This window comes from Eleutherodactylus coqui, chromosome 1, assembly GCF_035609145.1.
Source record: "Eleutherodactylus coqui strain aEleCoq1 chromosome 1, aEleCoq1.hap1, whole genome shotgun sequence".
NCBI classification, from domain to species: domain Eukaryota; kingdom Metazoa; phylum Chordata; class Amphibia; order Anura; family Eleutherodactylidae; genus Eleutherodactylus; species Eleutherodactylus coqui.
This window is the reverse complement of record NC_089837.1, coordinates 42,154,229-42,180,136: the sequence shown is the minus strand read 5'-3', so window position 1 is coordinate 42,180,136 and position 25,908 is coordinate 42,154,229. Positions and strand designations below refer to the sequence as shown.

Here is a 25,908-nt window from a genome sequence, read left to right as displayed (position 1 = left end):
GTCACTAAGGCGCAAACAGGCTTCGTCACTAAGGGGTTAAATCCATACAATTTTTTTTTTATTTTAAAAATAAGTCTTCTGACAACATGGAGCAACAGAGGGAGATGTGGAACCTGTCAGATCAGCTGCGGTGGACTCAGAGGCCGCTAAACCTGCAAAGCCCAGCATGAGCCTGGGGACACGTCCCGAGTTGCCAGCTTCAGCAACGCTAGTGATGCCACCCAGGAAGAGGGGCAGGCCAATTGCATAGGATCCACCTCCATTGCTGTCGAAATGCAGCGAGAGGTAATGCTGCTGCTGCAGCACCAAGCAGCTGCCAGGGACCCATACAACAGCTTTGGGCAGCATGTCACATTCGTAATGCGTGCTCTCCCGGCTGAAAGACAATTGCCCATTCAGGAGTATATGCTATACCTGCTAAGGATGGCGACTCCACCTAACTGCCCAGCAGAGGTCCAGTGCCTGCTGGAAAACCACCGCCACAGGGAAGCGGTTCGGGACCTAGAAAGAGTCCCTAGAAAGAAACCTAGAGAATGCTACATAAACAGTGCATGATCAGCAGAACAATGAGCATTCAGTGTAAATAGCAGCCATTCAAAACTGAACGGCCGCTATGCTAAGTGAATGCAAAGGGGTGTTGGAGATCAAGGAGAGAATTCTTCTGCCATCATGCTCTGTGAAAACAACAGTCGCTGATGTGCAGTAGTGAGTATGTGAAGGGACTAGTGTCTGCCTTCGTTTGTCCAACATTCGTCCAGTTAACTCACCCTTAAAACTCCTGATCCATAGCCAGTATTTGCATTCCACAAAATAATGGCAACCTTGCGTATCCGCTATTTACATTTTTAAATAGGGGGGGGGGGGGCTGAAGACAGATACTAAGGAAATGTATTTAAGGATGTACCGAGCTGGCTCATGCATACTCATATGCTATCCTCCATCCATTTTGGCCTTCGCAATAAAAGAATTCTGATTGAATTTAATGGACGTATGGCTTTTTCCCCCCAAAAAAGAGGAAAGGGGTAAAACACGTAAAAACCATGAACAGTGACAGAAGACACTTGAATGAAGCGTAAAAAAAAATCAATTGTATTTATTTTCAACAATGATGGATAATGAGGTAGTAGTCTATAATAAGGCTGAATGCTGAAAATACCCATTTATGTGCACCAATCGGCCATGTATTAGCCCACAACGCGCGTCAAAGGTCCTCATTTTCTTGCGAGTCCCTAACTGAAAAAAAAACAAAACAAAAAAAATAATAATTTGGAGGCCAGGAAAAAAGTATCAAATGCGGTTTATCAACACCTGCAACTTGTAGAGAGGAGGAAAGAGAGGGGTGGAGCAAAAACCCGTACGGTCGAAGAATGAAACTACCTATGTAGTGAAGAGAGTAGAGTGGTATCTTCAGTTGTGGAGGTGCTGCCTGTCCAGATGACGCACCATCCGGGTGGGGCGATAGAGCAAGAGAATAGGACTAAAAACTGGCAGTGAAGAAGGTGCAACACTCCAGGACTGAAGTAACTAGGAAGTAACCAAAGATGTGGAAAACTTCTCCTTTTATTTAATAAAATGTGTTCAACATAAGAAAACGCATTTCAGGGATAACCTCTTCCTCAGTTCAGCTGGTGTTTAAAAATATGCAAGCTATATAGTACATATTAAAAGGCAGAGTTATAGGTAAAAGGTGGAAGAGGAGAAAAAAAAAACCAAATGTATTATATGTAGAGATGAGCGAACGTGTTCGTCCGAACTTGATATCCGTGCGGATATTAGGGTGTTCGGGATGTTCGTTATTCGTAACGAACACCATGCGGTGTTTGGGTTACTTTCACTTCCTTCCCTGAGACATTAGCGCGCTTTTCTGGCCAATTGAAAGACAGGGAAGGCATTACAACTTCCCCCTGCGTCGTTCAAGCCCTATACCACCCCCCTGCAGTGAGTGGCTGGGGAGATCAGGTGTCCGCCTAATATAAAAGTTGGCCCCTCCCGCGGCTCGCCTCAGATGCCGTGTGAGTTAGATGAGGGACAGTGCTGTTTGTACCGGAGCTGCTGTAGGGAAAGAATTGGTAGTTAGTGTAGGCTTCAAGACCCCCCAAAGGTCCTTATTAGGGCCAGTAATACCTGTGTGTTGGCTGCTGTTAGCAGTGGCAATTTTTTTTTTCTCAAAATCGGCTCTGCAGAGCGTTGCACCCGGCATTAGGGACAGAAGTGTTGCATAGGCAGGGAGAGTGTTAGGAGTGAGTGTAGCCTTCAAGAACCTCAACGGTCCTTTCTAGGGCCATATTTAACCGTGTGCAGTACTGTGCTGGCTGCTGTTAGCTGTGCTGCATATTTTTTTTCTTCTCAAAATCGCCTCTGCAGAGCATTGCACCCTCCATTGATACTGCAGGGAAAGAATTGTGTAGGCAGGGCCACAACACAGTTATTATTCATTGAATATACGCAGTGCGGCCTTTTGCTTGTAAAACAAGTGAAAATAATTCTATTTGTCCTGCCTCTGTCCGTCCTAAGGGCGGTGGACACGTGTCGGCTGCGTGTGCAACGTTTAAAAATCAGACGCACCCAGCTACGTTTTACTCCTGGCTTCGCCATTTGCTTTCCTTAATTTGGAAAAAAAATACCTGCTCTGCCAGAGTTATAATAACTCTGCTACCCTCAAGTTCTGTGCCACATTAGCAGGGCCACAGCACAGTTATTAAACTTCTCATGTTCATTGAATATACGCAGTGCTGCCTTTTGGTGGAAAAAAACTGAAAATAATTCTATTTGTCCTGCCTCTGTCCGTCCTAAGGGCGGTGGACACGTGTCGGCTGCGTGTGCAACGTTTAAAAATCAGACGCACCCAGCTACGTTTTACTCCTGGCTTCGCCATTTGCTTTCCTTAATTTGGAAAAAAAATACCTGCTCTGCCAGAGTTATAATAACTCTGTTACCCTCAAGTTCTGTGCCACATTAGCAGGGCCACAGCACAGTTATTAAACTTCTCATGTTCATTGAATATACGCAGTGCTGCCTTTTGGTAGAATTATTTTCAGTTTTTTTCCATTTGTCCTGCCTCTGTCCGTCCTAAGGGTGGTGGACACGTGTCGGCTGCGTGTGCAACGTTTAAAAATCAGACGCACCCAGCTACGTTTTACTCCTGGCTTCGCCATTTGCTTTCCTTAATTTGGAAAAAAAATACCTGCTCTGCCAGACTTAATAACTCTGCTACCCTCACGTTCTGTGCCACATTAGCAGGGCCACAGCACAGTTATTAAACTTCTCATGTTCATTGAATATACGCAGTGCTGCCTTTTGGTGGAAAAAAAACTGAAAATAATTCTATTTGTCCTGCCTCTGTCCGTCCTAAGGGCGGTGGACACGTGTCGGCTGCGTGTGCAACGTTTAAAAATCAGACGCACCCAGCTACGTTTTACTCCTGGCTTCGCCATTTGCTTTCCTTAATTTGGAAAAAAAATACCTGCTCTGCCAGAGTTATAATAACTCTGCTACCCTCACGTTCTGTGACACATTAGCAGGGCTACAGCACAGTTATTAAACTTAGATTATTCATTCACTAGAGGCAGTGGGGCCTTTCGTTTTCAAAAAAGGGAAAAAATTATATTTGGCCTGCAGTCTTGCGCCAATTTATTTCCTGCCTGTGAAATCAAATCACTGGTAATACAGCATGCTGAGGGGTAGGGGTAGGCCTAGAGGACGTGGACGCGGCCGAGGACGCGGAGGGCCAAGTCAGGGTGTGGGCACAGGCCGAGCTCCTGATCCAGGTGTGTCGCAGCCGACTGCTGCGCGATTAGGAGAGAGGCACGTTTCTGGCGTCCCCACATTCATCGCCCAATTAATGGGTCCACGCGGGAGACGGTTATTAGAAAATGAGCAGTGTGAGCAGGTCCTGTCCTGGATGGCAGAAAGTGCTTCGAGCAACCTATCGTCAACACGCAGTTCTGTGCCGTCCACTGCTGCAAATCCGAATCCTCTGTCTGCTGCTCCTCCTTCCTCCCAGCCTCCTCACTCCACTACAATGACACCTGCTCAGGAGCGGGAACACTCCCAGGAACTGTTCTCGGGCCCCTGCTTAGATTGGGCAGCAGCGGTTCCTCTCCCACCAGAGGAGTTTATCGTCACTGATGCCCAACCATTCGATAGTTCCCGGGGTCCGCCAACTGTCTCAACAACTTTCTGTGGGTGAGGAGGACGATGACGATCAGACACAGTTGTCTTGCAGTGAGGTAGTAGTAAGGGCAGTAAGTCCGAGGGAGCAGCGCACAGAGGATTCGGAGGAAGAGCAGCAGGACGATGAGGTGACTGACCCCACCTGGTGTGCAACGCTTACTCAGGAGGACAGGTCTTCAGAGGGGGAGTCAAGGGCATCAGCAGGGCAGGTTGCAAGAGGCAGTGCGGTGGCCAGGGGTAGAGGCAGGGCCAGACCGAATAATCCACCAACTGTTTCCCAAAGCGCCCCCTCGCGCCATGCCACCCTGCAGAGGCCGAGGTGCTCTAAGGTCTGGCAGTTTTTCACAGAGACGCCTGACGACTGACGAACAGTGGTGTGCAACCTTTGTCGCGCAAAGCTCAGCCGGGGAGCCAACACCAACAGCCTCACCACCACCACCATGCGCAGACATATGATGGCCAAGCACCCCACAAGGTGGGACGAAGGCCGTTCAGCGCCTCCGGTTTGCACCACTGCCTCTCCCCCTGTGCCCCAACCTGCCACTGAGATCCAACCCCCCTCTCAGGACACGGGCACTACCGCCTCATGGCCTGCACCCACACCCTCATCTCCGCTGTCCTCGGCCCCATCCAGCAGTGTAGTTCAGCGCACCGTCCAGCCGTCGCTTGCGCAACTGTTGGAGCGCAAGCGCAAGTACACCGCCACGCACCCGCACGCTCAAACGTTAACTGTCCGCATAGCAAAATTCATCAGCCTTGAGATGCTGCCGTATAGGGTTGTGGAAACTGAGTCCTTCAAAAGTATCATGGAGGCGGCGGCCCCGCGCTACTCAGTTCCCAGTCGCCACTACTTTTCCCGATGTGCCGTCCCAGCCCTGCACGACCACGTCTCCCGCAACATTGTACGCGCCCTCACCAACGCGGTTACTGCCACGGTCCACTTAACAACGGACACGTGGACAAGCACAGGCGGGCAGGGCCACTACATCTCCCTGACGGCACATTGGGTGAATTTAGTGGAGGCTGGGACAGAGTCAGAGCCTGGGACCGCTCACGTCCTACCCACCCCCAGAATTGCGGGCCCCAGCTCGGTGGTGGTATCTGTGGAGGTGTATGCTTCCTCCACTAAAGCACCCTCCTCCTCCTCCTCCTCCTCTGTCTCGCAATCAAGATGTGTTAGCAGCAGCATGTCGCCAGCAGTCGGTGTCGCGCGGTGTGGCAGCACAGCGGTGGGCAAGCGTCAGCAGGCCGTGCTGAAACTACTCAGCATAGGCGATAAGAGGCACACGGCCCACGAACTGCTGCAGGGTCTGACACAGCAGACCGACCGCTGGCTTGCGCCACTGAGCCTCCAACCGGGCATGGTCGTGTGTGACAACGGCCGTAACCTGGTGGCGGCTCTGCAGCTCGGCAGCCTCACGCACGTGCCATGCCTGGCCCACGTCTTTAATTTGGTGGTTCAGCGCTTTCTGAAAAGCTACCCACGCTTGTCAGACCTGCTCGTAAAGGCGCGCCGGCTCTGCGCACATTTCCGCAAGTCCCACACGGACGCTGCCACCCTGCGCACCCTGCAACATCACTTTAAGCTGCCAGTGCACCGACTGCTGAGCGACGTGCCCACACGGTGGAACTCTACGCTCCACATGTTGGCCAGGCTCTATGAACAGCGTAGAGCTATAGTCGAATACCAACTCCAACATGGGCGGCGCAGTGGGAGTCAGCCTCCTCAATTCCTTTCAGAAGAGTGGGCCTGGTTGGCAGACATCTGCCATGTCCTTGGTAATTTTGAGGAGTCTACCCAGGTGGTGAGCGGCGATGCTACAATCATTAGCGTCACCATTCCTCTGCTATGCATCTTGAGAAATTCCCTGCAAACCATAAAGGCAGCTGCTTTGCGCTCGGAAACGGGGGCGGTGGAAGACAGTATGCCGCTGGATAGTCAGGGCACCCTCCTGTCTATTTCTCAGCGCGTACAGGAGGAGGAGGAGGAGCATGAGGAGGATGAGGAGGAGGGGGAAGAGACAGCTTGGCCCGCTGCTGACGGTACACCGGCTGATTGCCTGTCATCCTTTCAGCGTGTATGGCCTGAGGAGGAGGAGGAGGAGGAGGATCCTGAAAGTGATCTTCCTAGTGAAGACAGCCATGTGTTGCGTACTGGTACCCTGGCACACATGGCTGACTTCATGTTAGGATGCCTTTCTCGTGACCCTCGCGTTGCACGCATTCTGGCCACAACGGATTACTGGGTGTACACACTGCTCGACCCACGCTATAAGGAGAACCTGCCCACTCTCATTCCCGAAGAGGAAAGGGGTTCGAGAGTGTTGCTATACCACAGGACCCTTGCGGACAAGCTGATGGTAAAATTCCCAGCCGACAGCGCTAGTGGCAGAAGGCGCAGTACCGAGGGCAAGGTAGCAGGGGAGGTGCGGAGATCGAGCAGCATGTACATCCCAGGCAGTGCAACAGTCTTTAAGGGCCTGGCCAGCTTTATGGCTCCCCAGCAAGACTGTGTCACCGCTCCCCAGTCAAGGCTGAGTCGGCGGGAGCACTGTAAAAGGATGGTGAGGGAGTACGTAGCCGATCGCACGACCATCCTCGGTGACGCCTCTGCCCCCTACAACTACTGGGTGTCGAAGCTGGACACGTGGCCTGAACTAGCGCTGTATGCCCTGGAGGTGCTTGCTTGTCCTGCAGCTAGCGTCTTGTCGGAGAGGGTGTTTAGTGCGGCTGGGGGAATCATCACAGATAAGCGTAGCCGCTTGTCAACCGACAGTGCCGACAGGCTAACACTCATCAAGATGAACAAAGGCTGGATTTCCCCAGACTTCTGTTCTCCACCAGCGGACAGCAGCGATACGTAAGCAATACGTAGGCTGCACCCGCGGATGGAAGCTACGTTCTCTCTCACCATCCAAAACGGGGACATTTCTGCTTCATCAATCTGTGTCTAATATTCCTCCTCCTCCTCCTGCTCCTCCTCCTGAAACCTCACGTAATCACGCTGAACGGGCAATTTTTCTTAGGGCCACAAGGCTCACTCAAATAATTTTTCTGAACAATTTTTATAAGTTTCAATGCGCTTAAAAGCGTTGAAACTTTAACTTGAACCAATTTTTCGTTAAACTGGGCTGCCTCCCACTATACTGCTGCTTCAGAATTGTTACTGGGGCCTGTCTTGAGTGCTACTATTGCTGACATGGAACGAAGACTGCGCTCCCGCTATACTGCTGCTTCGGAATTGTTACTGGGGCCTGTCTTGAGTGCTACTATTGCTGACATGGAACGAAGACTGCGCTCCCGCTATACTGCTGCTTCGGAATTGTTACTGGGGCCTGTCTTGAGTGCTACTATTGCTGACATGGAACGAAGACTGCGCTCCCGCTATACTGCTGCTTCGGAATTGTTACTGGGGCCTGTCTTGAGTGCTACTATTGCTGACATGGAATGAAGACTGCGCTCCCGCTATACTGCTGCTTCGGAATTGTTACTGGGGCCTGTCTTGAGTGCTACTATTGCTGACTTGGAACGAAGACTGCGCTCCTCCTATAATGCTGCTACTGATATGTTAGTGGGGCCTGTCCAATGCTACGGCTGAAATGTTACGAATTCTGGGCTCTGCCTATACCGCTGCTAATGGTATGTCTCTGGGGTGTGGAAACAGAGGCTTCCCAAAGACATGATGGCGGCGAGGCCATTTCCCACCAACGCGGTTACTGTTAAGGTGCTTATAACCACGGACACGTGGAGAGGACACGTAGTGCCTCAAAAACATCCCCCTCCTCCTCCAACAGGGAAAACATTCTTGGCAAATGCCTTTGCATTGGTTCGGCTGGTGGCAGTCCAAGAATTTCACCTTTACCGACACAACAAGAGAGCCCCCACACCATCCCCCCGCCACGGCCCACTTAATCCTGGCCGCATTCCGAAAACCAACAAAATACAACCGTGCTACTAGGTCCGCAGTCACCACCACATTACCACCAACGCGGTTACTGTTAAGGTGCATATAACCACGGACACGTGGAGAGGACACGTAGTGCCTCAAAAACATCCCCCTCCTCCTCCAACAGGGAAAACATTCTTGGCAAATGCCTTTGCATTGGTTCGTCTGGTGGCAGTCCAAGAATTTCACCTTTACCGACACAACAAGAGAGCCCCCACACCATCCCCCCGCCACGGCCCACTTAATCCTGGCCGCATTCCGAAAACCAACAAAATACAACCGTGCTACTAGGTCCGCAGTCACCACCACATTACCACCAACGCGGTTACTGTTAAGGTACATATTACCAGTCTGACTGGGGCATGCAGACACCTTGACAGAATGAATAGTGTGTGGCACATAGGTTCCCCATTGCTATGCCCACGTGTGCAGCTCCTGATGGCGGTGGCACAGGATTCTATTTCTCATTGCTTCTGTACAGCATTGTGGGCTATCGCCCCGCCCCTTTTAAAGAGGGTCGCTGCCTAGCTGTGCCAACCCTCTGCAGTGTGTGCCTGCGGTTCCTCCTCATGGCAGACGCACTTCTAAATAGACATGAGGGTGGTGTGGCATGAGGGCAGCTGAAGGCTGCCCAGGGACACTTTGGTGTGCGCTGTGGGGGGGGAGGGGGGGGGCGGTTGGTCAGCATGTAACCCAGGAGAAGTGGCAGCGGAGTGTCATCCAGGCAGTGATTGTGCTTTGTTGTAGCTAGTGTGGTGCTTAGCAAAGGTATGCCATGCTAATGAGGGCTTTTCAGAAGTAAAAGTTGTTGGGAGGGGGGGGGGGGCCCACTCTTGCCGGTATTGTGGCTTAATAGTGGGACCTGTGAATTTGAGATGCAGCCCAACATGTAGCCCCTCGCCTGCACTATCCGTTTCTGTGTCATTCCCATCACTTTCTTGAATTGCCCAGATTTTCACACATGAAAACCTTAGCGAACATCGGGGAAATACAAAAATGCTCTGGTCGCCCATTGACTTCAATGGGGTTCGTTATTCGAAACGAACCCTCGAACATCGCGGGAAGTTCGTTTCGAATAACGAACACCCAAACATTTTGGTGTTCGCTCATCTCTAATTATATGTATCTGTTATATAAAACTCATGCGGGTATATGTAAATATAGAGTTATACAACACCTTAGTACATTAGTATATGTAGAAAATAAAGACAGAAAAAAGGAATATGCATAAAACTATTAAAAATCAATCTAAAACAAATGTATAGTAAAAGACTATACAGCAAAAATATGTGATAGAGTAAAAGTACATAGAAAATATGTATAATATATAATATGTAATAAGAGTTGGACTACTGAGGGGTAGTGCAATTACAGAAATGCGCGCAGAAAAACGTGATTCCGCAATACATCGTAGTGGCTAAAAATTGAAAAAAAAAGCTGTGCCTTCGCGACGGAAAATTGCTTGCGTTCAACACAATACCCGTGGACAGGCAGCCTTACAGAGAACTTGTGGAACGTTTGCCTTAACGCAGGGGTGTCAAACGCATTTTCACCAAGGGCCACATCAGTCTTATGGTTGCCTTCAAAGGGCCGATTCTAATTGTAAGACAGTATAGTAAAAGTGAATCCCATAGTGGCCCGATTGGTAATAAGGTCCCCCATAGTGGCCAGTGGCGCAAACTATTATATATATATATATATATATATATATATATATATATATATACACACACAGGTGCCCACTATTATTATACATATATATGTATACACAGTCGCACACTATTCTAAGTATATATGCAGAGACGCACACTAATATACATATATACACACAGACGCACACTATTCTACACATATACACACAGACACACACTATTCTACACATATACACACAGATGCACACTATTATGCATATATACGCACAGACGCACACTATTATGCATATATACGCACAGACGCACACTATTATGCATATATACGCACAGACGCACACTATTATGCATATATACGCACAGACGCACACAATTATGCATATATACGCACAGACGCACACAATTATGCATATATACGCACAGAGCCACACCATTCTACACATATACGCACACTATTCTACACATATACGCACAGACGCACACTATTCTACACATATACGCACAGACGCACACTATTCTACACATATACGTACAGACGCACACTATTCTACACATATACGTACAGACACACATTATTATACATATATACGTACAGACACACACACTATTATACATATATACGTACAGACACACAGACACATTATATATATATAATACATACATACATACATACATACACATAAGTGCGCATACACACACATATATATATATATATATATATACACACACACATACATACATACACACAGGTGCACATACATATATCATATATACACACACATATACACATACATACATATGCACACAAGGACACTTCTGCATTTTTATACTTACCTGCATCCAATGTGGTCACACTGGCAGGTATACCAGCTGCTCTCTTCTTGGGGCCCTCCTGCTACTTGAGCTCCTGATGTCTCCCTAGGCCTGCAGCCATGAACAGAGGGAGGGCCGGTGAGAGGAGGTCAGCGCTGATCAAGCTCTCACCCTGCAGCTGCTCCTCCTCAGCTCCGCTCTCCTGGCACCAAAGATCATGTTTTCTGCAGTGTTCTTCCCTCCTCCGAGGCTGTTGTCAATGTGCTATCTGCACTCCTCTACTACTGTCTGCACTGGACAGAACAAGCTGATAGAAGATCGCATACTGAAAACAGCACAGAGGGTGAGAGAACTTACTGCCCAGCCGGCGGGCCACAGAAAATGAGGTGGCGGGCCGGATTCGGCCCGCGGGCCTTGTGTTTGACACCTGTGCCTTAATGTGTTGCCACTGCAATACAAGCAAAAGGAGGGCCGACACATTACTAAATAGAATAAAGCACTTTTTCTGAAAAACATGCAGTATCCAATTACTTTTGTCCATATAGTGTATATAAATAGGGTGTCAGGCCAAAATACCAAGTAATACCTTGAATCTATTAAAAAAAGTGTTTATACATATTTTTTTCATGCTGTGCAACTTTGAACACAGAGGAGCCCGGGGTGCCGGTGCCAGTACCAGTGTGGGCCACCTATATGCAGCGCAGCCCCCCAAAATATGGTGTCACTAATAGGTTGCGAACTATGCATGTTGTATTACATGTAAGGTGTGGCCTGCCACCCTATTTTTATATACTTGTTCACACATTTTTTACGTACTGTATGTGCAAGTATGCTGTTGGGCAGTTCCCCCTCCATATAGGGAGGATGTTAGGAGAGGGTCTGGATAGGAGTCTTCAGGTTGTGTCCAACTAAGTGGGAGCAGTGTAGTAACAGGAAAGCCGGGGTCATACACGGAGGCAGCGGTAACAGCAAGGCAGCAGGCAGATGCATAGTCACAGGAAAGCCGGGGTAAGTACACAGAGGCAGAGGTAACAGCAAGGCAGCAAACAAATGCAAAGTCAAGGAAAGCTGAGGGCATACACAGAGCAGCAGTTTACAGCAAGGCAGCAGCTAGTTACGTACAGGAGCTTGCTTAAAGCTAATGGCTCATTATTCACACAAGGGAGGCGTGCCAGTACCACATTTAAGTAGCCAGACTAATTAACTAGGTGGAGCCTCTACAGGACCAGAAGCTGGAGCAAAGAATCAAGAACAAGTTCAGCAGGGAGGCTGTCCACAGGAGGAATAGCTCACTGGGAAGAGTCCTGGGCTGGTATACAGGAACTTAAGGGTTCGAGTCCTGACAGTAGCTCTCCTCTTTCAAGATGGCCTCTGAACATCCTAGGCCCTTGCTTCTGGGGGTATCTCCAATGAAAACAGGGCATGAACATTGCAGGCCAGCTCCTAAGAATTCTCCTCTGACCTGTATCCCTTCCAGAGCATCAAACACTGTAATTGCCTCTGAATATCCTGAAGTCAAGGATTCTATCAACAACATATTCTTCCTCTCCTTTGACCTTTACTGGTGGAGGGGGAGGTTGCGTTCTTCCTGGAAATGGGTTTTCTTTAAACAATTTTAGCAGAGAAACATTGAAAACAGGATGAATCTTCAAACTGCTCGGAAGCTTCAAACAAAACGCTACTTGGCCAATGTTTGGAGAAATTGGAAATGGTCCAATAAATTTTTGACCTGGATTGGGAGAGAGCAAACCTTATCACCCTCCTGAAAGGTGGGGGGAGCCAGGCTGACCTTTTATACTTCTTCTGAGCGTCTGGCTGTGAGAGACGGTGAGCAAGGGTGTATTCACAAGAAGGTCGGGAAGGAACACGGGTGAAAGCCATAGTTAGCAAAGAATGGACTCAGAGAAGTAGAACTGTGTTCGGCGTTACTGTAAGCAAACTCTGCTGTGGGTAGGTAATCCACCCAATCAACCTGTAGGTGTGAAATAAAACAGCAGAGATATTGTTCCAGGGTTTGGTTAGTTCTTGAGAATGGAAACCAGAATAAAAATTGACTGAAATCCCTAAGGCTATCCACAATTCCATGTAATTTAAATACTTCTTTAATGATCAGTTCTGCAGTCTGTTCTGCTGAAAAAATCTTCCTAGCAGGAATGAAGTAAGCCATTTTTGTGAGTCGGTCCACTACCACCAGGATGGCTATCATCTCCTTAGAAGAGGGCAGATCTACAATAAAATCCATAGATATTGATCCCCAAGGCCTGGATGGAACAGGTAATAGTTGAAGGAGACCTAATGGAGAAGATCGACGAGTCTTATTTCGGGGACATGACCCACAGGAAGAGATGTATCTTTTCACATCTGTATTGCAATTGGGCCACCAAAATGAATAGAGTAAAAATGCTAGAGTCTTTCTGACTCCAAGATGCCAGTTTAAAGTCATGGGTCAGCTTAAGAATTTCAAGTTGAACTGACTTAGGAACATACAGTCTGTTTCCCTGCTTACAGAACCCCTCACTAAATGAAAGATGTACAGTTTTAGAGGGTTGGTGAAAAGAATCATCCTGATATCCTTCCTTAAACTTTAAGAATTTGTTTGAGTCTAGGCTTCCCAAAAAAGTTTTGAAGATAGATTTGTACAATCTGTATTCAACCTTTCCTCCAGGTCGTCATGAATCCTGGACAAGGCATCGGCCTTGCCATTTCTCAATCCAGGTCGGTAGGAAATAGTAAAATTTAATCTAGAGAAGAACAGAAGCCAGCAAGCTGGTCTTGCAGACAATCTTTTAGCTGATGGGTTGAATTCTAGATTTCTATGATCTGTAAAGACTGACACTAGGTACTTCACACCTTCCAAAAGATGTCTACACTCAGAGAAGGCAACTTTGATGGCCAACAGTTTTTTGTTCCCAATATCATAATTTCTTTCCACAGGAGATATGGGACAGGAAGGCACAAGGATGTAACTGCATGTTGTCTCTGCTTCGCTGAGACAAGATGGCTCCGACAGCCAAGTTCGAGGCGTCTACTTCTACAACGAAAGGTAGTTCAGGATTTGGGTGGGTTAATATCGGAGCAGAGGTAAAATGAGACTTGAGTTCCTCAAAGGCTACCTGTGCCTCTGGGGACCAAAGAAAGGTTTTGGATTTCTTGGTGAGCGTAATGATTAGGAGGATGGCCTTAGAGAAATCCTTGATAAATTTTCGATAAAAGTTTGCAAAACCAACGAAATGCTGAACTTCTTTTAGATTTCTCGGGGTAGGCCAATTGACCACAGCTTTGATTTTTTTCAGGATCCATCCTCAGGGAAGATGACATACCCCAGAATCTGAATACTGGCTTTTTTAAATGCACATTTTTCTAATTTGATGTAAAGATGATTTTTCTGAAGAGGACCTAGAACCTCCTGAATATGTTTGCGATGATCTTCCAAATTATTTAAAAAAAATAAGAATGTCATTAAGGTAGACCAGCATAAATTGATCCAAAACATTCTGAAAGATGTCGTTGATAAAATGCTGGAAGGTAAGGGGGGGACGTTACAGAAGCCAAAAGGCATCACTAGATATTCGAAATATCCATACCTCGTTCTAAAGGCAGTTTTCCACTCGTCCCCAGAACAAATCCATATGAGGTTCTAAGCCCCTTTCAAATCAAGTTTGGTGAAAATTTTTACAGAACAAAGTCTTTTCAACAACTCAGGAGTTAAAGGGAGAGGGTAATGATTCTTGACCATAATTTTATTCAGTTCCCTATAATCGATGCATGTCGAATCCTTCTTCTCCACTAAGAAAAGAGGCAGAGGTGCACCCGCAGGAGAAGATGAGGGTCTAATGTAATATTTCTTTAAATTCTCATCTAGGTATTCTCTTAGGGCCACTAATTCAGGTTCAGACAGACTGTAAATTTGCCCAAAAGTAACAGTTGTTTCAGGGAGCAATTCAATTGGACAATCATATGGTCGGTGTAGAGGTGATTGATCAGATTTTTTCTTGTTGCAGACCACATGAAACTGCTGGTATTGTTGGGTTAGCTTATCAGAACAAAATTGACAGTCCTCTTAATCTAGGATAATTTCCTGCGTATGCGGAATCAGCTGACAATTTTCTTTGCAGTGTTCTGAGGTGAACTGGCCTTAAGTCCCAGTTGACAGATGGATTATGAGTCAAGAGCCAGGGAATCCCTAAAATGACAGGAAATGTAGGGGAGGCAATAAGATGGGGATTAATCATTTCACGGTGACCAGGATCTATAATGATTTCAAGTTCAATAGTCTCGTGGGTCACAGACCCAGAAGACAACGGTGAACTGTCCACTGTTTCCCTATTGACTGGGATGGATTTGGTTCTACCTGGGATGTTGTTGTCAAGGGCCCCCGAATCTTTAGAGACGAGCGGGGGGATACTCGGCTAAGGCACTACTCGCTCGAGTAATGTGCCTTAGCAAGTATACTCGCTCATCTCTACTACCTACCAATTCGACCTACAAACCTTCACAATATTTGTACAGAAAGGGAAAAAGGGGTTACCTATACATTTCTATTGGGATATATTTCCAATGGTTAGTGCTGACCCCCTTTTTCCCTTTCTGTACAAATATTATGAAGTTTTGGCTGCCTTCACTGGGTCGTGCACACCTGCCGCCCATTTACCTCCTGTCCCTCCTATTGGAACAGCTATATGGTATCCTACCCTCCCTGGTTTTATTTGCAGGCTTAGTCCCAAGAGAGGAGCATGTTGAGAGGTAGGAACTCAGCTTTCCCAGGTTAAGATATACCACCTGGAATTAATGTTAGGACCCATCTGAGAGCTTGGTCACCTAGACGTTGGTAGATGGGCCAATGTAATTTAATCAAATTATATACTAAGAACCTTGCATTATTTAATGTGGTTAGATTATAGGTATGTATACCTCTGATAGTAAATTTATTTTGCATGCTGTTGCCAATTTTGGTTTCTGCTTCTACTGTGTGTTGCAGCCATGATTTAACATGCACCTATACATTTCTATTGGGATATATTTCCAATGGTTAGTGGTGACCCCCTTTTTTCCTTTCTGTACAACTTGGCAGATTAGGCGATACTTGTAACTGCCACATAATCTTCGTCCTCAGTAGACACTATTGATCCTCGATTTTAGGGTCAATTTCCCCTACTAAGAGAGCCTGGTCTACCCTCGGCTTATCCTGCCAACTATGCCATGTTTAACAGGTTCAGAACTTTCCATCACCCTTTTTCACTCAGAAATAAGCTGAAGGGGGCGGCAGATCTGAAGGGCTTACCCGTGGCTCCTGTGTCTCTAGAGACACACTCCCGGTAGCTCAGAGCCGCAGATGTTGAGATGTCAGATTATTGAAGAACGCTTGGTTACATGCGGAATTCTTTGCTTTCATCTTCTCTGAGAAGTCTACTGCTTCAACATACTTACAAAAACTTGGAAATGTTTATTTAATAGGTACAATCGAGTAATGGTTCATAACAGGCCTCAGTCTTTGGTTTCAAAGATCTGTACAGAACTGATGACCTGGATCCTGGCAACCTGTCGGTTAGGCAACTGGACACTTTCAGGATCAGCTCTCTATTAAATAACATCCTCTCATGCCCACAAGACAGCTGAGCATTCAATACTAATATGCTAATAAGAGGGGTACATCCTGTTCCAATTGGACAGATGAATTTCAAATTCACATCTTCAAAAAAGGAGTGGCATTACAGCTAGGAGCTGCTGGCTGAATGAGTCGTGCTATATCACCATCCCTAGATGAGCTGCTACCTTTACAAAAACAAACAAGTGCATATTTCCTTAACTACTAGCTAATTTTCAGGTTGTTATTTTAATATCTTTCGTCCTTGCCTTTCAAGAGCTGTAATTTTTTTCTTATTTTTCTGTCAGCAAAGACATTTTGCTTCTTTGGGGGACAAGCTGTATTTTTAATGGTACCATAAATACACCATAGAGTGTGTTAAAAACTTTATAAAAATTTTAAGTGCAGTAAACTTAAAAAACAAAAAATCACAATTGTGTCATTTTTTGGCAGGTTTTGCTTTTACAGCAGTCATTGTATCGTAAAAATGACATTTAACTTTATTCGATTAGTCAGTACGATTACGTCAATGTCATGTTTATTAACTCCTAAAATGTTTTACGACTTTTAGAACATTAACACCTCTTTTTTAACAAATAACAATACTGCTTTCTGTCATCCTATTCTGAGCTTCAAAACATTTTTACTTTTCTTTGTGAGTTCTTGTTTTTTGTTGGCTGAACTATAGTTTTTATTGCTATCATTTTGGTGTACTTATATCTTTTTGATTGGTTTTTGTTCAAATTTTTGGGGAGATGGGGTGACTGAAGAATTCTAAAAAAAATTGTGTAAATTGTGTATTCTGAGTCCACCGAAAATTCGGTGAACTCACAGAAAAATAGAACATGCTACGATTTTTTTATCTTGCAGTATAATTGTGAGAAAAATAGGCCCATGGCCACTGTGGGGTTCAAAATCACTACTAAGGCCACTGTGGAGATCACTATTAGTACTGGGACCACTGTGGGGGTTACTATTACTACTGGGGCCATTGTGGGGGACACTATTACTACTGGGACCACTATGGGGGTCACTATTACTACTGGGGCCACTGTGGGTGTCACTATTACTACCGAGACCACTGTGGGGGTCCCTATTACTACTGGGGCCACTGTGGGGGTCACTATTACTACTGGAGCCACTGTGGGGGTCACCATTACTACTGGAGCCACTGTGTAGGTCACTATTACTACTGAGGTCACCGTGGGGGTCACTATTACTGCTGGGACCACTATTGGGGTCACTATTTCTAATGAGGTAAACGTGTGGGTCACTATTACTAATAAGGACACTGTGGGGGTCACTATTACTACTGAGGACGCTGTGGGGGTCACTATTACTGCTGGGGGCACTGTGTGGGGGCCCTATAATTTCCCCAGCATATCTGCATCCAAAACACAGCCAAAATCCATATAGTACACATTTAGACTGGAAATCAGCCGTGCATCTGCAGCTGATTTCATACTAGGCGGTGCCCCCCTAACCTTCTCTGAAGGCTTCCTGCAGTCAGTGCTTATCATACGTCATGATAAGCCCCGCTCATGATCACATCCCTCTGTCCCACTTTGACTCTGGAAAAATCTGGTCACCTTAGTAATGCCAGTGTGGGGCTCACAGGACAATGAAGACCTTTGATGTGTATCATGAACTTCTGTACTTTGCCCAAAATCTCACTAATATCTCCCACTTATTATGTCTGCAGGAAGCAGTTTGGCTTTAGAATGCTGGAGGATCTCGGGGTGTCAGTACTTTTTGGGGTACATAAGGTGCAGCACAGCCTGCCTGAGGTAATAGTATGGGGGGGCACTAATAGGCGGTAAGCCTGCATGGTGCCCTACATATAACTGTGTGACCGACACCCTGCAGAGGCCTCATCTATGTACAAGTATAATACTAAGCCGCCTCCTCCTATGACCGGTCGCTGTGTGAGGGGCCGCTCCTCTGTAAGCCTGCATGGTGCCCTACATGTAACTGTGTGACCGACACCCTGCAGAGGCCTCATCTATGTACAAGTATAATACTAAGCCGCCTCCTCCTATGACCGGTCGCTGTGTGAGGGGCCGCTCCTCTGTAAGCCTGCACGGTGCCCTACATGTAACTGTGTGACCGACACCCTGCAGAGGCCTCATCTATGTACAAGTATAATACTAAGCCGCCTCCTCCTATGACCGGTCGCTGTGTGAGGGGCCGCTCCTCTGTAAGCCTGCATGGTGCCCTACATGTAACTGTGTGACCGACACCCTGCAGAGGCCTCATCTATGTACAAGTATAATACTAAGCTGCCTCCTATGACCGGTCGCTGTGTGAGGGGCCGCTCCTCTGTAAGCCCCTCTGCCATATAACATTCTGCCTGTTCCGCACATTGCTGGAAATTGGTGTCTGTCCTTCACCCTCCTCACAGATCACAGGAGCTCAGTCCCTCCCGTCACATCACCGGCATCACAGAGCCTTCATGATTCCCAGTCATTGTAACAAGACTTGTATAAAAAGTCCTACTTTGACTCGAAGGAATGCTGCCTTTCAATAGGTGGCACTGTGGAGGATTTATTCCATCTCCCTTATTTGCATATTACCCAGAGGAGCGTGCGTGGCCATTTGAGTCTCCTCACTTAGTTTATAGTATATAGTTGCTCTCCCTAAGGAGAAAAGAGCGTTTCTGACCCCTGTCCCAGGCCTCTCACTAGCAAAAGCCAGACTCCTACTGTACACTGATGATGGGCAATAACCCGGAAACAGCTGTATGTACATGGAGTCTGGCTTTGCTTTTGATTCCCAGTCATTGTAACAAGACTTGTATAAAAAGTCCTACTTTGACTCGAAGGAATGCTGCCTTTCAATAGGTGGCACTGTGGAGGATTTATTCCATCTCCCTTATTTGCATATTACCCAGAGGAGCGTGCGTGGCCATTTGAGTCTCCTCACTTAGTTTATAGTATATAGTTGCTCTCCCTAAGGAGAAAAGAGCGTTTCTGACCCCAGAGCCTTCATCTGCCACTTCTCACTGCTGAGCTCCGCCCCCTTATATACTGATCACATGACGGTGACATCATCACAGGTCCTTCAGCCACCACTTCTCCTCACTGCTGAGCTCCGCCCCTTATATACTGATCACATGACAGTGACATCATCACAGATCCTATTGCAGTGTATCAGAACACATCCTCGTCACTGCTGTTGTCCCTGTTATCAGCCAGAGGATATATGCACACATACAACACGTGGTCCCTGCTGTTCCCTCTGTTCTCAGCCAGAGGATATATATACACATATACAGCACACTGATATCCGCTACATTATATTACAGTAGCAGAGCTCTGCGAGTGACGCCGGCCGGCAGGTAAGAGACGCCGGAGGGTTTGTTGCTTGTGGTGAGGTCAGACATGTTCTATCTGTTTCCATGTAGTCGGCCCCCTCTCGCACACTTTACGGATCGGCGCTCTCCACGCGGTTCTGTGTTGTGCGGCTTCTTTCAGTTTGATCATTTGCATGTTGGTGTCGGCTTTAGTGGTATTCAGCCAGCGAGTTGTTTTGCCGCTGACCACTCCAAGCATTATGGATGTGTGATGGCCCAGAAATGGGTTCTACAAAGCGTCTGCCCTAGTTTACGTCATTTACAAAACATCCCGGGTGAGCGGGGGTTAACCGGCAGGTCGATCTGCCCTGTTACAGAACTAATTATAGTCTGCCGTCCAACTAGCGATATCTCATTGGCTGCCAGCAGACACAGCCCCGATTGGTCAGATGCAGGAGTGAGGCACGGGCTGTGATTGGCCACTAAGCAGTGAGGTGACAGTACCGTGGAAGACTGTGATTGGCGCTACCGAAACACCAGAGCAGCGCACGGGAGGATATTTGTAGATGTGCCCCAGATTTCCCGGGATTCCCATTTGTCTTCGGCATGGCCACAGGTTCTCGTGTTTAATGCAAACAAAGGCTTGCTGCAATGGATAAAGCATATCTACACCATGATCCACTAGAGATTTACAATTTCCTCTCTTGTCCCTTTTTCTTCGCAAACCCCAGCTTGTGTGTCAGGGAGTTTCCATCCCACTGTCGCTATTATGTGCTTTTCTATAATTTTCAGTAGGATTTTGCTTGCATGAGATATGCAGTAGTTTAAGCATTCTCTTGGGTCACCTTTCTTAGGAAGCAGCATGAAAACTGACTGTATCAAATCTTTTGGCCACGATTTGGCTTCCCAAATCTTTCGATAGAGTGCTGTTAACATCTGGACTGGCAGGGGATTGGGCAGCTCAGCAGGTATGCAATCGATTCCAGGGGCTTTATGATTTGTTAGATGATCCACGGCCCACTCAACTTTATCCTCAAGGATATCAGGTTCTAATTATGGCCAGAGGTTCCATCACCAAAAATACCAGAAGAAAAAGCTGGGCAGCTGAGCAAAAAATGGACAGACCCGTTATAGTTAATGGGGTCCGCCTGGCGCTGTTTGGTTCTGTCTAGAGATGGAACCGCTCGGCCGCAGATCTTCCCTGAATAGAGCAGGAAAGCGGAATCATCAGCGCAGATGTGAAACCAGCCTTAGTTCTTCTGTTTGCGGTTGATGGTTTCTGCTTTCATTTGCATACAGTTCTTCCCACCATCAAGCTTGATTTGTTCAGGATCGTGTAGTTCCTTGCTATTATGATCAAAATCAAATAAAAATGTGTAATCCTAACCTACTTCCACCACCATGAGGGCACATGGACATCCTCAAGATATAAAATGATAGAAATGCCATCACCAACCACATATATAGCCAATGACTTCATGTGAAACGTGTTATCCAGCTCAGCTTGAAATTGGACTGGATGATATGTTTTACTAAATTTGTAGGTTTGTATGTTTGCACCATTTTAATTGTAGACCATTATTGCCTGTTTTAAATATGGCGCAAACCGACTTCGTTAACCGGAATGCATGCAAGAGCACAGAAGGGTGGATGACGTTCTACTATTATGAACAATGGACTTGTGTAGTAGAAACTCGTAGACGCTGAAGTGGTCGACAGGAGGAGAAAGGATCCATTAATTTCTGATTTTAATCAATATTTTATAAAGGACTTGTTCACAGGTGGGGATTATAATTGTTTAATTGATACTTTATGGATATCATTTAATATTGTTGTTAGGTTGCGAGCACTCAACACCCAGCGAGCTCAATTGTGTATTGATAAATAATGATTGATTATACGTTCTTTAATTTACTACATACATAAACATTTTTTGGGTGTTCTGAAGCCCTTGGGATCCGTGAAGGTGCCAGCAGTTAGACCCCACCAATCACAAAGTTATCCTCTATCCAACTTTATAATTTGGCACAACCCTTTAACTCTTAAGGATACTAAAAGGTAGAGAACCCCGGAGGGCGCCCGGCAAACAGAGCAGTTTTGATGTTTCTAGTGATTGGAGTCACCAATAGAGATGAGCGAGCACGCTCGGTTAAGGCAGATACTCGAGTGAGCAGCACTCTCACTCTTCCCCCCGCTTCCCCCGCTGCCCCCCCCCCCACACACACACACACACACATTTGCTCGGACGACTATGCAGTTACTCCAGTATCTCAGTTACTCGAGTATGCAGTTACTCTGCCTTAACCGAGCGTCCTCGCTCATCTCTAGTCGCCAATAATAGCACAATCTGTGCTGTGGATCTGGGTTATGGTTACACTATAAGTGAGTGAGCGCGGTGAGGGTGGATAAAAGCAAGAAAACTAGGATGTGGCGCACATGTTCAATAGCGCAGGATGAATCACACCATCAAGGTGTGGCCTGACTTCTCTTTTATTTAAACCAGATATAAAATCACACATTTTAGGGCAAAACCCCTTCATCAGCTAATGCTGTGAAAGAATCCTATGACTTTCTAATGTTAAAAATGCATCGCACAAAAATCGCAAAGCACAAACGTGCGATGTGTTTTTAACATTAGAAACTCCCATTGACAATTGTGTTAAAAAAACGCAGCGATATCGTGTGAAAAAAACAATGAAGAAAAACGCAAGTGGGTGTCCACCCTAAGGCTGCCTTCACACAGGCGAGAAAATCACGTACGATTTGTGCATTGCGAGATGCACAAACATGAACTCAATTCTTTTGAATGGGGTCATACACATGAGTGATGCTTTCCTGCATGGCACCATGATGCAATGTGGGAATCAAATCATGGCATGTTCCACCTTTCTGCGTGCTCTCGCATCGCAGCGGCCATTGTTGTTAATGGTACCGGTGGCAGCATCGCGCCAGGTGCATGAGATGCGATGCGAGATCTCATATTGAAAACAACATGAAGTCTCCCACTGACAGCCGCGGCAGAGGATCGCTTCTTCCCCGAAGTGATGAGAGGCTGTTTTGACATAAGGCACTTTATGTTGGCAAGCACAACATGGGGCAGTAATTCATGGCCCCATATCACACTCGCCCATGTGAAGTTAGCCTGAGCATTCAGTGCAGGTACAATCCAGCTTTATCTGATGAAGGGGTTTTGTTGCCCTGAAACACGTTCTATCTGCTGGTGGCTGTTGAATCACATCCTGGTTTTCTTGTTTTTATCCCCTGTTTAACTCCTAAGGCAGTTATGGGAACAGCTGAGATACCACCAAGAAGTGAACCCCACCTGACCTTTATGGTCTATCCTGTGGATATGCCACATATATCCATTTTTAAATCACCCCTTTGGTGTGGTGAATGATCGGAGAAGCTGTTTCCCCCAATAAGTGAGGTTCTTTATGTCACACCTGATGATGTCCCTCGTATGATTTACAGTCTGTCTTTTTTCATAAAGATGACGACCGTGCTCAAACCATCCAGTTGATACAAAACGATCCATCTACCAAATAACCCACCAAAGATGGAGAAGTACAGCAATGATATTACCAAGAGGATACTAAACTTTACCTTGGAGATCATCTACCTGCTGACCGGAGAGGTAAACTTCCCTATGTTTCTATGATCTTTAGACTAGGGGCTACAGTGACTTTGGATGCTAAGCAAAAGAGATGAGCGAACCTACTCGGCCACGCCCCTTTTTCGCCCGAGCGACGCGATTTTCGAGTACTTCCGTACTCGGGCGAAAAGATTCGGGGGGCGCCGTGGGTGAGTGGGGGGTTGCAGCGGGGAATGGGGGGGAGAGGGAGAGAGAGAGGGCTCCCCCCTGTTCCCCGCTGCTACCCCCCGCTCCGCCACGCCTCCCCCAACCCCCCCTGGCGCCCCCCGAATCTTTTCACCCGAGTACGGAAGTACTCGAAAATCGCGGTGCTCGATCGAGTAATTACTCGAAATGAGTATATTCGCTCATCTCTACTAAGCAAACTAATGGATGAGAATGTAATCATGTTGTGCCTCACAAACCAAACTTGTGATACACAACGCTGTCGCACTCACTTCCATTAGTTTGTGATGTTGCAGGGCTATACTACAATCTTTGATTGTATGACCTTTCATCTCGGTCAAAGCCCTCGCCTTATCTAAAGCACCTAACTTTTTAAATGATTTTTCAGAGTAATCTGCAGTGTGTGTATAAGAAATCACTCGATTTCTGGCTTTTATATGGGCTCTTACCCACTTGTGTTTTTTTTAATGCTGCAATATTGCTGTGTTTTTTTAAGGTGATTGTCAATGGGACTTTCTAATATTAAAAACGCATGACTCAAAAATTGCAAAGCACAAACTAGTGATGACTTGAATCCTGTATTTTCCCATCCCCCCCCCCCCCCCCCTGTGGATTGTATATCTAATTCTCAGTGTTGGTTGGATGTGCCTCCTGCTATGTTATGTGTACTGTGTTCTATAGATTGTACGTAGAGAACTGCAAATTCTGCTCTCTAAGTTTCTGCAGCAGACACAGACATAAAATCATCATAGAGGACTCTATCATATAGAAAAATTATTACTCTCCCACACTACTTTGACATGATGTGATTGTTTTAATCTAAATGTCCCTGGGGCACAGGCAAGCCATGAGTCTAGTGACTTATATTGCAACAAGTAGGAGATTTCCAGCTCTGTGTAAAGACCCCTGTCCACAGCAATGATCAATTAGCCATTCACTTTTGAGACATATAAAAGCATGGACAGAAGTCTTAATGGTAACTTTTATAACATGTAATTTTAAATATTAGGAATTAATTAGGAAGATTTCTTTTTACAGAGCCGGCATTCTCCTACTTGATGTAGAACACTACAATGTAAGTGAGCAGGAGAGATATGATTTCTTTATCTAAACACAGTAAACAGAAGCCTACTATTAGTTTGTAGGCAGTATCCGTGCAAGTCTCTGTTTCTCTTGTCCCCTACCACTCTGCACTCTATATGGTTCAATGACCAAAATAACTCATCCTCCTCCTCCAAATCCTGTTCTAAACCCCTTGTGTCCTCTCAGTCACTTTGACAATGGAAAGTAAGCTAGTAGGAAGAGAAACTCCTGGTGGCGAGCATTGTAGAGGGCCTTCTGGCACAAAGGCATCATTTTATGTAAGTAATGTAAATACTGTGTTCAGTCCTCTACACGTCTCTCTCCATACACAGGATTACACAATGGTGAAGAAGACATCAGGTGATGGTATGACTGCCAACAGCCATCTCCATGAGTCAGGAGGATGGAGCAGGAGCCAGAGCCCCATCACAGAGGCTCCTCCTCACTTACCGATACATGAGCAGAAGATCCTAGAACTCACCAACAAGATCACTGAGCTGCTGACTGGAGAGGTGACACTGCTGGGAATGCTGGGTAATTATACAGTAACAGCACTAGAGATGTCTGGGTAATGACGGTATCATTGTGTTGTCAGGTTCCTATAAGGTGTCAGGATGTCACTATCTATTTCTCCATGGAGGAGTGGGAGTATTTAGAAGAACACAAGGATCTGTACAAGGACGTCATGATTGAAAACTACCAGCCTCCGATATCACAAGGTAAGAAGATACATACAGGAGATAATATTTATATAAATGTGTATATATTAGTGTGTATGTTGTGCAAAAAAGTTGCACTTTTTAGCAGACAAAAGTCCTGGAAGGTCTGTGTGGCTAATAGTCACGTGTTAATGGGGAGATAGATCCTTTTAGACATTGGCGACCAGCTTTATTTATGTTTCTTGTGTTAGTGTTAGAGCCCAATAGGGAAATGTAAAGGGATTACTTCTACTCCCTGTGGGGTCCACTTCTGGCTTTGACTCAGAAAATTGTATAGTAAAAAGTAAAGATCCAATCCTGATTTGTACAGTGTTCTTTTTTGCAGCTGAGTGTAAATGCCAGACAAGTTCCATCCTTCACCTCGTAAGGGTCATTGTTTCTTTTACTCACTGGATGTGAAGCCGGTTTGGGTTCCCAGACCACCTAATTTGTTAATGAGGCTCTTTTTTTTCCTAATGTCTTTCCCCATCTTTTGTCTTTTTGTTATATCACTATATGCTTTCATGTTGTTTGTGTGTTCTAGCTATACCTTTATGTTGCTATGTTACGTGGCACTATGTTGCTTTTGGAAAATGTAATAAAATACTGAATGAGAAGTTGTAGAAATTAGAGATGAGCGAGCACACTCAGCCGAGCTTGATGCTCGTTCGAGCATTAGGGTACTCGAGATGCTTGTTACTAGAGAGGAACACCACGCGGTACTTGAGTCAATTGCATTTCCTTCCCCACATGTTTAGCGCCATTTTCTAGCCAATAGACATGCAGGGAAGGCTTTACCACTTCCTCCTCTGACGTGCCAGCCCTATCCCACCCCCCTGCAGTGAGTGGCTGG

General features: G+C 46.3%; 1 protein-coding gene across 1 annotated transcript in view; it reads left to right on the top strand.

Annotated features, from left to right (window-relative positions):
* Positions 1–25,908, top strand: part of LOC136614116 (zinc finger protein 585A-like) — an 89,137-nt gene that overhangs the window by 50,914 nt on the left and 12,315 nt on the right. The window contains exons 7-8 of the mRNA XM_066594102.1: positions 23,014–23,091; positions 24,959–25,076. Coding sequence (XP_066450199.1) covers positions 23,014–23,091; positions 24,959–25,076 — 196 coding nt within the window. The remainder of the gene's footprint in view (positions 1–23,013; positions 23,092–24,958; positions 25,077–25,908) is intronic.